The sequence below is a fragment of the Hylobates moloch genome, unplaced genomic scaffold, assembly GCF_009828535.3.
Source record: "Hylobates moloch isolate HMO894 unplaced genomic scaffold, HMol_V3 SCAFFOLD_6, whole genome shotgun sequence".
NCBI classification, from domain to species: domain Eukaryota; kingdom Metazoa; phylum Chordata; class Mammalia; order Primates; family Hylobatidae; genus Hylobates; species Hylobates moloch.
In genome coordinates this window covers 45473645-45486164 of record NW_026652281.1, presented here as the reverse complement: position 1 = coordinate 45486164, position 12520 = coordinate 45473645, and the positions used below count along the sequence as shown (strand labels likewise).

General features: G+C 40.2%; 1 protein-coding gene and 1 long non-coding RNA gene across 7 annotated transcripts in view; both read right to left on the bottom strand.

Annotated features, from left to right (window-relative positions):
- Positions 1–2963, bottom strand: part of LOC131383791 (uncharacterized) — a 37021-nt gene extending 34058 nt beyond the window's left edge. The window contains exon 1 of the long non-coding RNA XR_009214074.1: positions 2441–2963. This is a non-coding gene — a long non-coding RNA (uncharacterized LOC131383791). The remainder of the gene's footprint in view (positions 1–2440) is intronic.
- Positions 2964–7133: 4170 nt separating this feature from the next.
- The window catches only part of GIN1 (gypsy retrotransposon integrase 1), a 176229-nt gene continuing 170842 nt past the window's right edge, over positions 7134–12520 (bottom strand). For all 6 annotated transcript variants that reach the window (XM_058440667.1, XM_058440670.1, XM_058440668.1 and 3 more), the window contains one exon: positions 7134–7410. In XM_058440667.1, coding sequence (XP_058296650.1) covers positions 7348–7410 — 63 coding nt within the window. In that variant the 3' untranslated portion in view covers positions 7134–7347. The remainder of the gene's footprint in view (positions 7411–12520) is intronic.

Below are 12520 nucleotides of genomic sequence, written 5' to 3'. Positions count from 1 at the left end.
TTGCTAGATTAGGGGTCCACAAACTACTACCCCACAAGCCAAATCCAGCTCCACTATATATTTTTGTAAATAAAATTGTATGAGAAAATAGACTCATTTATTGAGTATATGGCTGCTTTCATCCTAAAATGGCAGAAGTTTGTATTTCCAAGATTGTATAGTCCCAAAAGCAGAAAATATTTACTACCTAGCTTAGCTCTTTGCAGAAAACTTTTGCCAAGGAGATAATTGTATAATTTTCCTTTGTTAATGTGTTCCTATAGTTTTACGTTATTCTCAGTTTACCCACACCAAATTAATTTTCTGTCCTTTTCTGCTCTGTTCCCTAGGAGGCTGATTTTTTTTGGCTGCCTGTGTTCCCAAGCCCCCATGCTCTGGCTTCCCATGATCCCTGACTAATGAGGCAGTAGTAGGAGATAGGAGGGTGGTATGCCATTGGTCATGGGTTTGACAGTAATTTTTAATTTTCACAGTTACAACTTGTTATTGTTTTGGGATGGTTAGACTCTCTGCCATAACTCCATCTCTCACTTGGTATTTCCTCCTTCAGGTGTAGAGGTTTCTGGCTATTGCTAGTTACCATCCTTTGTTCATTCCTTTTGAACAGTTCCTTAAATTCTCTTCAGTTATAACCATTTGTGTACTTCATCTCTCTCTCTTGCCAGGTCTCTTTAAAAATGTAGTCATTAATTGTATATATCTTTTCTAACATTAAATCAATTTGGCATGTTGGGAATCGGCTCAATTTGGTTATAATGCATATTGTTCTGTTTGCATCTTTGTACTTGTGTTCCTGAGAGAAAAACCTGTTATTTTCCTTCCTCATTCTGTCATTTCCATATTTTGATATCAAGTTTACACCACCCTCAGAACATGAATTAAGAAATGTTTCATTTCTACACTATGAATAATTTGCATAAAGTTAAAATTACATACTTCTTAAATCTTGTTATAAATGTTTGGTAAAATCATCTGACATTATTTCTTCTTAAACCTCTTTGGTAAGTGAAATTTTTCTAAAATGTATCAATTTTATTAAGGTTTATTAGAATAAAGTTGTAATATCCTCTATCTTATAAGTATCTGCATCACGTGTGGTTATAACACTTTTTGCATCACAATATTGCTTATTTATAAATTCTCTAGGATTTTCTCTTTATTTTTATTTTTATTAGTTTTGTGAGTTTTGTGTCATTTGTGTCTTTAAAAACCAAATTTTGGCTGTAGTTCACCTCTCATTGTATGTTTCTTTTCTTTTCTTTTTCTCTTTTACTTTTTCTTTTTTTTTAAATGAAGTCTCACTCTGTCACCTAGGCTGGAGTGCAGTGGTGTGATCTCAGCTCACTGCAACCTCTGCCTCCCAGGTTCAAACGATTCTTCTGCCTCAGCCTGTCTGAGTAACCGGGACTACAGGTGCATGCCATCACACCCAGCTAATTTTTTGTATTTTGAGTAGAGATGGGATTTTCCCATGTTGGCCAGGCTGGTCTTGAACCCCTGACCTCAGGTGATCTGCCTGCCTCGGCCTCCCAAAGGGCTGGGATTACAGGTGTGAGCCACCGTGCCTGGCCTGTATGTTTATTTTCTATTCTATTAATTTCTATTATCTTTATGATTTCAAATCTTCTTTTGGCTTATTCACTTGTTCTTTTTGTACCATATTAATTTGGATGCTTTGCTCATTACTTCTTGACCTTTATTTTTAACCAATATAAGCACAAAATGCATAAATTTTTCTCTGAGCAGTTTTAGTTGCATCCTACAAAAATTTTTAAGCAGTTTTATTGAGATACAATTCACATGCCATACCATTCACCCACTCACAATTCAATGGTTTGGGGTACTTATCAATTTTTTAAAATTGTGGTAAAAATATACATACCATAAAATTTACCATTTTGACCATTTAAAGTATACAATTCTGTGACATAATTGCATTCACAATATTATGCAAACATCACCAGTATCTACTTCCAAAACTTTTTTGTTACTTCAAAGAGAAACTTTGTAATCTTTAAGCATTAAAGATTAACTCCCCACTTCCCTTTCCCTCTGCCCCTGATTACTGCTAATCTACTTTTGTCTGTAAAAATTTGCCTATTATAGATATTTTATACGTGGAATCATATATTTTTATTATTCACTTAGCATAGTATCTCCAAGGCTCATCCATGTTGTATCATGTATCACAACTTCATTCCTTTCTATGGCTGCATAATCTTTCATTGTATGTATATGCTACATTTTGTTAATCCATTCCTCCGTTGATGGAGCCTTGAATTGTTTCCACCTTTTAGCTATTGTGAATAATGATGCAATAAATATTGGCATAAAAATATCTGTTTGAGTCCCTACTTTCAATTCCTTTGGATACATATCTAGGAGTGTAACTACAGGATCATATTGTGTGCGGAATTGGTGGGTTCTTGGTCTCACTTACTTCAAGAATGAAGCCGCGGACCCTCGCGGTGAGTGTTACAGCTCTTAAGGTGGCACGTCTGGCGTTGTTCGTTCCTTCCGATGTTCGGATGTGTTCGGAGTTTCTTCCTTCTGGTGGGTTCGTGGTCTTGCTGGCTCAGGAGTGAAGCTACAGACCTTCGCGGTGAGTGTTACAGTTTTTAAGGCGGCGCCTCTGGAGTTGTTCGTTCCTCGCGGTGGGCTCGTGGTCTCGCTGGCTTCAGAAGTGAAGCTGCAGACCTTCGCGGTGAGTGTTACAGTTTTTAAGGCGGTGCGTCTGGAGTTGTTCGTTCCTCGCGGTGGGCTCGTGGTCTCGCTGCTTCAGAAGTGAAGCTGCAGACCTTCGCGGTGAGTGTTACAGCTCATAAAAGCAGCATGGACCCAAAGAGTGAGCAGGAGCAAGATTTATTGCAAAGAGTGAAAAAACAAAGCTTCCACAGTGGCAAGGGGACTCGAGCGGGTTGCCGCTGCTAGCTCGGGCAGCCTGCTTTTATTCTCTTATCTGGCCCCACCACGTCCTGCTGATTGGTAGAGCCCAGTGGTCTGTTCTGACAGGGCGCTGATTGGTGCGTTTACCATCCCTGAGCTAGACATAAAGGTTCTCCACGTCTCCATCCGATCAGTTAGATACAGAGTATGGACACAAAGGTTCCCCAAGGCCCCACCAGAGCAGCTAGATACAGAGTGTCTATTGGTGCATTCACAAACCCTGAGCTAGACACAGGGTGCTGATTGGTGTATTTACAATCCCTGAGCTACACATAAAGGTTCTCCACATCTCCACCAGACTCAGGAGCCCAGCTGGCTTCACCCAGTGGATCCTGCACTGGGGCTGCAGGTGGAGCTGCCTGCTAGTCCCGTGCCGTGCGCTCGCACTCCACAGCCCTTGGGTGGTTGATGGGACTGGGCGCTGTGGAGCAGGGGGTGGTGCTCGTTGGGGAGGCTCGGGCGGCACAGAAGCCCATGGAGGGGGTGGGAGGCTCAGGCATGGCGGGCTGCAGGTCCCCAGCCCTGCCCCCCGGGAAGGCAGCCAAGGTCGGGTGAGAAATCAAGCGCAGCGCCGGTGGGTCGGCACTGCTGGGGGACCCAGCACACCCTCTGCAGCCGCTGGCCCAGGTGCTAAGCTCCTCATTGCCCGGGGCCGGCAGGGCGTGCCGGCTGCTCTGAGTGAGGGGCCCGCCAAGCCCACGCCCACCCGGAACTCCAGCTGGCCCGCAAGCGCCGCGCAGCCCCGGTTCGGTTCCCGCTGGCGCCTCTCCCTCCACACCTCCCTGCAAGCTGAGAGAGCCAGCTCCCGCCTTGGCCAGCCCAGAAAGGGGCTCCCACAGTGCAGCGGTGGGCTGAAGGGCTCCTCAAGTGCCGCCAAAGTGGGAGCCCAGGCAGAGGAGGGGCCGAGAGCAAGCAAGGGCTGTGAGGACTGCCAGCATGCTGTCACCTCTCAATATGGTAATTGTTTAACTTTTTGAGGAACTGGCAAAGTGTTTTCCATAGCTGCCACACCATTTTAAATTCCTGTCAGTCATGAGAGTTTCCAATTTCTCCATATCCTGTAACAGCCGGATTGGTTCATCTTGCCCACTGGCTAGAAAAGCCAATGTACTGAGGACAGTAGGTATTAGTGCAAAGAAAGAATTTAATTATCATAGGGCCAACCAAATGGAAGAATATGAGATACTTCTCAAATCTGCCCCTGCTGAGAATTCAGAGGCTAGAGGGCTAGGGTTTGTTTGTTTGTTTGTTTGAGGTGAAGTCTCACTCTGTTGCCCAGGCTGGTGTGCAGTGGCATGATCTTCACTCACTGCAACCTCCGCCTCCCAGGTTCAAGCAATTATTCTGCCTCAGCCTCCCGAGTAGCTGGGACTACAGGTGCATGCCACCACATTTTTAGTAGAGATGGGGTTTCACGATATTGGCCAGGCTGGTCTTGAACTCCTGACCTCATGATCTGCCCACCTCAGCCTCCCAAAGTGCTGAGATTACAGGCGTGAGCCACCGTGCCCAGCCGAGGCTAGAGTTTTTGAGGGTGCTTTGACATGTAGGGGGCTGAGGAACTCAGACAATTGGTTGGGTGGAGAAGAAATCACAGGGTTATTGGGACAGGGCTGTCTTTTTGCAGCTGAGTCAGTTCTCAGGAGAAAGTCTCAGGACTAGGTGGTGTCTCTTGGTCTGCCAAAATGCTAAATCTGAAAAATACCTCAAAGACCAGTTATTTAGGTTTCACAATAGTGATGTTATCTATGTGAGTAGTTGGGGAAGTTATAAATCTTGCAACCTCTGGTTAAGTGACTCTGGGGCAGGAAGCAACTTATAGCAAAGCAAGCTAAGCAATGGCAGGTCATTGTTTATGCTTATTCTTTAGCAAAGTTCAAGCTCCTATCATAATTCTAACCTTGCCTTATGAATGCAGCTTCAATCTCTGAACAAGGAAGGGAGTCATTTTTCCTTGCCTCAAAGTGTAACTAACAAACTAATTCCTCTCATGGTTATCTTGGCCTCTGTGCTAGAATAAGCAAAAACCAATTTAACCTGTGAGGACAGAAGCAAAACAGAGTCACGTAGTTTTCTCTCATCACTTATAATTCTATAAAGGTGGTTTCAATCCTAGGCAATACTTGTCATAATTCTTTTTTTTTGTAGGATATGATAGCCATTCTAGTAGGTGTGAAGTGGTATCTCATAGTGGTTTTAACTTGCATTTCCCTGATGACTAATGATGTTGAACATCTTTTCATGTGATTATCAACCATTTGTACATCTTTTTTTGGAGGAATATCTAATAAAGGGCTTGAGTTATTTTTGTGTATTGAGTCATAGTTCTTTATATATTCAGGATATTATACCTTTTTCACATTATATATTTTTAAAAAACATTACCCCTTTTGTAACTACCTCAGGTAAAATCAGGGATTTTCGTTTGTTTTTTGTATGAGACAGGGTCTCACTCTGCTGCCCAAGCTGGAATGCAGTGGCACGATCACAGCTCACTGCAGCCTCAGCTTCCTGAGCTCAGGTGATTCTCTCATCTCAGCCTCTGGGTAGCTGTGACCACAATCTCATGCCACCATGCTCAGGTAATTTTTTGTCCTTTTTGTAGAGATAGGGTTTCGCCACATTGTTCAGGCTGGTCTCAAATTCTTGGGCTCAAGTAATCTGCCTGACTTGGCCTCTCAAAGTGCCAAGATTACAGGAATGAGCCACTGTGCCTGGTCAAAATTTGTGATTTTTAACGTATTTGTGATCAGTACAGATTAACGGAAGACTGACTCTAAGTTCTATTCTTAAAGCTTAGGCAGATTTGCCACTGATTTGCTTCAAGCTGTGAGCAAGTCACATAAGCCATCCCTATGATTATTTTATTACTGTTTATTCATAACAAAATTGAAAAATGAATAATATATGTGTATATTTATAAGGATGAAATTCTAAATGGACATATAAAAAATGCAGAATAAAATACTGCCCAGAAACCCAGAGGGTGTAAGTTATATATTACTATGCAATCAGAAAACATTATTTTGAGGAAGGGAACCATTCCATTTAGTATTTTTCCCTCCACCACTATATGAAAGTGTTACTGAAGAAGTGAAGAGAATCCAGACTCCCTACTCTTTAGCCTTTTCCGCATTCTCCATTTCAACACCTGGGACCTCTTCTCTCGGAACTAATAGAAGCTTAGAGGGGATGTAGGGGAGAAGAAGTTGACATGTGATCTCCTCCAGCTACCAACCATGCCAAATAATTGGCTCTCCTCTGTCTGCTTCTGACAAATCCCTTCAAAGTTTAGACAATGAGGTAGTCAGATAAGGGAAATCCCTTGGGCCTAATATTCTTTAACCAACAAACAAAATGTGCATGGGGAAACAAAGCAAGAAGCATTAATGGGGTGGGGTAGCAAGTAAGGGAAGGGGTGAGGAGGACACTGACAGATTTGAAGTAGAAGAATCATCTGGCCTGGGCCTCAAGCTCTGGTTAAGCTACCAATTTAAATACTTATTAATTTAATGGCACTTAACTGATCTTTGCCTGCTTAATAGTAACAATGCATAAAGCTAACATTTCTCCCTCAATAATAAATGCATTTGTATGAAACGAAAGTTTGAAACTACTTTTTTTAATGCACATTTTGGTTTTTTATTAATTATAATGATTAGAAACTCCAAAACTGGAAGTGACTCAGTCATTTTTAGACATTGGAGCAAAATATTCTATGACAGCTTTCTGAACAGTCAAAAATCAGCAGAATGGAATACTTATGCTTTTTACGGCTTAAGATAGCGATCCCAATAAATGTCTGTGCAAAAGTCTACAAGTAAAATTTTCAGATTAGATGTAGGTGAAGAAATGTATTCATAAGAATTACTGGTCACTATTTCATTATTCTACTAGAATTTAAGTTCTAGGAGGGCAGGGATTTTTATTTGTAATTGATATAATCTCAGTGCCAGTACCTGGAACATAGTAGGCATTTAATGTGTATCTTCTTTGAATGTATAAATGAATTGCATAGTTTAAAAATGTAATATGTTTCCTTTTATAAATCTTAGTGAGTTACTATTTTTAATGGTAATATAATAAAATTTTATACTTGAAATGGTAATCATATTTTAAAATAACTTTTTAAACAAGGAAATTATTCTCATTCAAAATAGAATCTTCCTTTATTATAGTTCAGCATCTCCATTTCCTTCTATATAATGCTTTGAACAGTACCACAAGGTGGCATACAAAAGCTCATAAAGACATTTCTAGATTTTTTTAGTCAAAATTTTGTTACATACTTACAGAAAAATTCCCTTAAATCCAGGCAAGAGGGATCCCATTCTGGATCCTTTTCTTGAAAACTAGGCTGTATCCTCCTGTAGCTCATGCCACTCCCTGCTGGGTAAGACCTCAGGGCCCTGAGATATACTCTTCTTCACCTGGAGAACCTCTTTCAGCTCCTTCCTGGTCTGTCTACAGAGGGTGGATGAACAATTGAGAAAGCTCATTCTAAAAGGCCTAGGCTGGTCAAGGGGCACCTCTACAGAAGCTGGGGTCACTTATCCTTGAGAAGGAACAGGATTGAGACAGAGACCAGTTCTCCCTGAGTTGCCATTCACTAGTGTGGGGCTCTAAGGAGTCCAAGAATCGTAGGAACCTTAGGTATATTTGCTGAGGTAGGAAAAGTTTCTTAGCTTGATTTAAACCTCCTAAATATTCAGGTATACAGTATGTGAACCTCCATTTTTACTCTTGACAGGGCACTGCAAACATAAACATTAGAGACTGTATGTATAAAAATCTCGGCTGGGCACAGTGGCTCACACCTGTAATCCCAGAACTTTGGGAGGCCGAGGCAGGCGGATCACCTGAGGTCAGGAGTTGGAGACCAGCCAGGCCAACATGGCGAAACCCCGTCTCTACTAAAAATACAAAAAAATTAGCTAGGCGTGGTGGCAGGCACCTGTAATCCCAGCTGATGCAAAAGAATCACTCGAACCCAGCCAGAGGCAGAGGTTGCAGTGAGCCAAGAACACGCCATTGCACTCCAGCCTGGGTGACAAGAGTGAAACTCCATCTCAAAAAACAAAAAAATGAGAACAACAACAACAACAACAATCTCTGGGTGTTTTCTCTGCATATTTGTTTATGTAAAAATTGTATTTGGAATCTCTGTATTAGAATTCTGAGATTTCAGTAATAAAATCAGCAATTTCTTTGAATGGCATATATTGGCTATTTATCAGGGAATAAAAGTAAAACAAACTTTGATAATAAATTGCCTATAACAGAATTTGCAAAAAAAAAAAAAGAAAAAAGAAAAAGATGAGTGCGACAGTTATTAAAGTGATCAACTAATATTCTGCTTCTCCTTCCAGGAATATGGTAGGGCTGTACGTACCTGTCTTTGGTATTAGGGTGGCTGTATGGCTAGTTTATTTTTTCCAATCTGTGGTTCAGACTCTAATGGCTTTATAAGACATAATTCATCTACCATAAAGCTCATTTTTAAAAAGTTCATTAAAATATTCAGGAGTGATATAAATAAATATCAACAATGGTCTGGATGTAATGCTGTTAGGATAAACAGTAATTGAGATAACTGTAAAGTAGTTTCTATGGCTGTTTTATTTCTGATATAAATTGCTGTTGAATCCAGAATTATTTTATTTCATAACATTTCCTTCTGTATGTATTTCCCAGCTTTGAGGTAAAACTGATTAATAAAAGTTATAAATATTCAGAGTGTACATTGTGATATTTTAATGTATGTATACATTGTGAAGTAATTATAATCAGCCTAATTAACATATCCATCACCTCACATAATTGACTTTTAGGTGGGTTCTGTGGTGGGGAACACGTAAGATCTACTCTCCTATCAAATTTCAAATGTACAATAAAGTATTATTAACTATGGCCACCATGCTGTACATTAGCTCTCTAGAATTTATTCGTCCTGACAGAAACTTTGTATTCTTTGACTAATACCTCCCCATTCCTCTCACTCCCAAACCCTGGCAACCACCATTCTACTCTCTGCTTCTGAGTTCAACATTTTTAGATTTTACATAGAAGGCTGAAAAAAATATTCCTTTGTATGCATACATATCACATTTTCTTTATCCATACCTCCATTAGTGGACATTTAGGTTGATCCATACCATGGCTACTGTGAATTATGATGCAATGACCATGGAAGTGTAGATATCCCTTCAAGATACCTATTTCAGTACCTTTGAAGGAAATTCTGGGTCATATAATTATTTGAGGAGCCTCCATAGAGTATTTTATAGTGACTATACCATTGCGCCCTCCCACCAAAAATGTACATGGGTTCCCTTGTCTTTAATTCCTCACCATAGATTGCTATCTTTTTGATAATAGCCATTCTAACAGGTGTAAAACTATATGTCATTTTGGTTTTAAACTGTATTTTTCTGATGATTAGTAATGTTGAACTTTTTTTCATGCACCTGTTGGCCATTTCTATGTCTTGTCTGAAAAAAATGTATATTCAAGCCCTTTGCCCATTTATTTTATTTTATTATTATACTTTAGGTTTTAGGGTACATGTGCACAATGTGCAGGTTTGTTACATATGTATCCATGTGCCATGTTGGTTTGCTGCACCCATTAACTCGTCATTTAGCATTAGGTATATCTCCTAATGCTGTCCCTCCCCCCTCCCCCACCCCACAACAGTCCCCGGAGTGTGATGTTCTCCTTCCTGTGTCCGTGAGTTCTCATTGTTCAATTCCCACCTATGAGTGAGAACATGTGGTGTTTGGTTTTTTGTCCTTGCCATAGTTTACTGAGAATGATGGTTTCCAGTTTCATCCATGTCCCTACAAAGGACATGAACTCATCATTTTTTATGGCTGCATAGTATTCCATGGTGTATATATGCCACATTTTCTTAATCCAGTCTATCGTTGTTGGACATTTGGGTTGGTTCCAAGTCTTTGCTATTGTGAATAATGCTGCAATAAACATACCTGTGCATGTGTCTTTATAGCAGCATGATTTATAGTCCTTTGGGTATATAGCCAGTAATGGGATGGCTGGGTCAAATGGTATTTCTAGTTCTAGATCCCTGAGGGATCGCCACACTGACTTCCACAATGGTTGAACTAGTTTACAGTCCCACCAACAGGGTAAAAGTGTTCCTATTTCTCCACATCCTCTCCAGCACCTGTTGTTTCCTGACTTTTTAATGATGGCCATTCTAACTGGTGTGAGATGGTATCTCATTGTGGTTTGGATTTGCATTTCTCTGATGGATAGTGATGATGAGCATTTTTTCATGTGTTTTTTGGCTGCATAAATGTCTTCTTTTGAGAAGTGTCTGTTCATGTCCTTTGCCCACTTTTTGATGGGGTTGTTTGTTTTTTTCTTGTAAATTTGTTTGAGTTCATTGTAGATTCTGGATATTAGCCCTTTGTCAGATGAGTAGGTTGCAAAAATTTTCTCCCATTCTGTAGGTTGCCTGTTCACTCTGATGGTAGTTTCTTTTGCTGTGCAGAAGCTCTTTAGTTTAATGAGATCCCATTTGTCAATTTTGGCTTTTGTTGCCATTGCTTTTGGTGTTTTAGACATGAAGTCCTTGCACACGCCTATGTCCTGAATGGTAATGCCTAGGTTTTCTTCTAGGGTTTTTATGGTTTTAGGTCTAACATGTAAGTCTTTAATCCATCTTGAATTAATTTTTGTATAAGGTGTAAGGAAGGGATCCAGTTTCAGCTTTCTACATATGGCTAGCCAGTTTTTCCAGCACCATTTATTAAATAGGGAATCCTTTCCCCATTGCTTGTTTTTGTCAGGTTTGTCAAAGATCAGATAGTTGTAGATATGCGGCATTATTTCTGAGGGCTCTGTTCTGTTCCATTGATCTATGTCTCTGTTGTGGTACCAGTACCATGCTGTTTTGGTTACTGTAGCCTTGTAGTATAGTTTGAAGTCAGGTAGTGTGATGCCTCCAGCTTTGTTCTTTTGGCTTAGGATTGACTTGGCGATGCGGGCTCTTTTTTGGTTCCATATGAACCTTAAAGTAGTTTTTTCCAATTCTGTGAAGAAAGTCATTGGTAGCTTGATGGGGATGACATTGAATCTATAAATTACCTTGGGCAGTATGGCCATTTTCACCATATTGATTCTTCCAACCCATGAGCATGGAATGTTCTTCCATTTGTTTGTATCCTCTTTTATTTCATTGAGCAGTGGTTTGTAGTTCTCCTTGAAGAGGTCCTTCACATCCATTGTAAGTTGGATTCCTAGGTATTTTATTCTCTTTGAAGCAATTGTGAATGGGAGTTCACTCATAATTTGGCTCTCTGTTTATCTGTGATTGGTGTACAAGAATGCTTGTGATTTTTGTACATTGATTTTGTATCCTGAGACTTTGCTGAAGTTGCTAATCAGCTTAAGGAGATTTTGGGCTGAGACAATGGGGTTTTCTAGATATACAATCATGTCATCTGCAAACAGGGACAATTTGACTTCCTCTTTTCCTAATTGAATACCCTTTATTTCCTTCTCCTGCCTGATTGCTCTGGCCAGAACTTCCAGCACTATGTTGAATAGGAGCGGTGAGAGAGGGCATCCCTGTCTTGTGCCAGTTTTCAGAGGGAATGCTTCCAGTTTTTGCCCATTCAGTATGATATTGGCTGTGGGTTTGTCATAGATAGCTCTTATTATTTTGAGATACGTCCCATCAATACCTAATTTATTGAGAGTTTTTAGCATGAAGGGTTGTTGAATTTTGTCAAAGGCCTTTTCTGCATCTATTGAGATAATCATGTGGTTTTTGTCTTTGGTTCTGTTTATATGCTGGATTACATTTATTGATTTGCGTATGTTGAACCAGCCTTGCATCCCAGGGATGAAGCCCACTTGATCATGGTGGATAAGCTTTTTGATGTGCTGCTGGATTTGGTTTGCCAGTATTTTATTGAGGATTTTTGCATCAATGTTCATCAAGGATATTGGTCTGAAATTCTCTTTTTTGGTTGTGTCTCTGCCAGGCTTTGGTATCAGGACGATGCTGGCCTCATAAAATGTGTTAGAGAGGATTCCCTCTTTTTCTATCAATTGGAATAGTTTCAGAAGGAATGGTACCAGTTCCTCCTTGTACCTCTGGTAGAATTCGGCTGTGAATCCATCAGGTCCTGGACTCTTTTTGGTTGGTAAGCTATTGATTATTGCCACAATTTCAGAGCCTGTTATTGATCTATTCAGAGATTCAACTTGTTCCTGGTTTAGTCTTGGGAGGGTGTATGTGTTGAGGAATTTATCCATTTCTTCTAGATTTTCTAGTTTATTTGCACAGAGGTGTTTGTAGTATTCTCTGATGGTAGATTGTATTTCTGTGGGATTGGTGGTGATATCCCCTTTTTCATTTTTTATTGCATCTATTTGATTCCTCTCTCTTTTCTTCTTTATTAGTCTTGCTAGCAGTCTATCAATTTTGTTGATCCTTTCAAAAAGCCAGCTCCTGGATTCATTAATTTTTTGAAGGGTTTTTTGTGTCTCTATTTCCTTCAGTTCTGCTCTGATTTTAGTTATTTCTTGCCTTCTGCTAGCT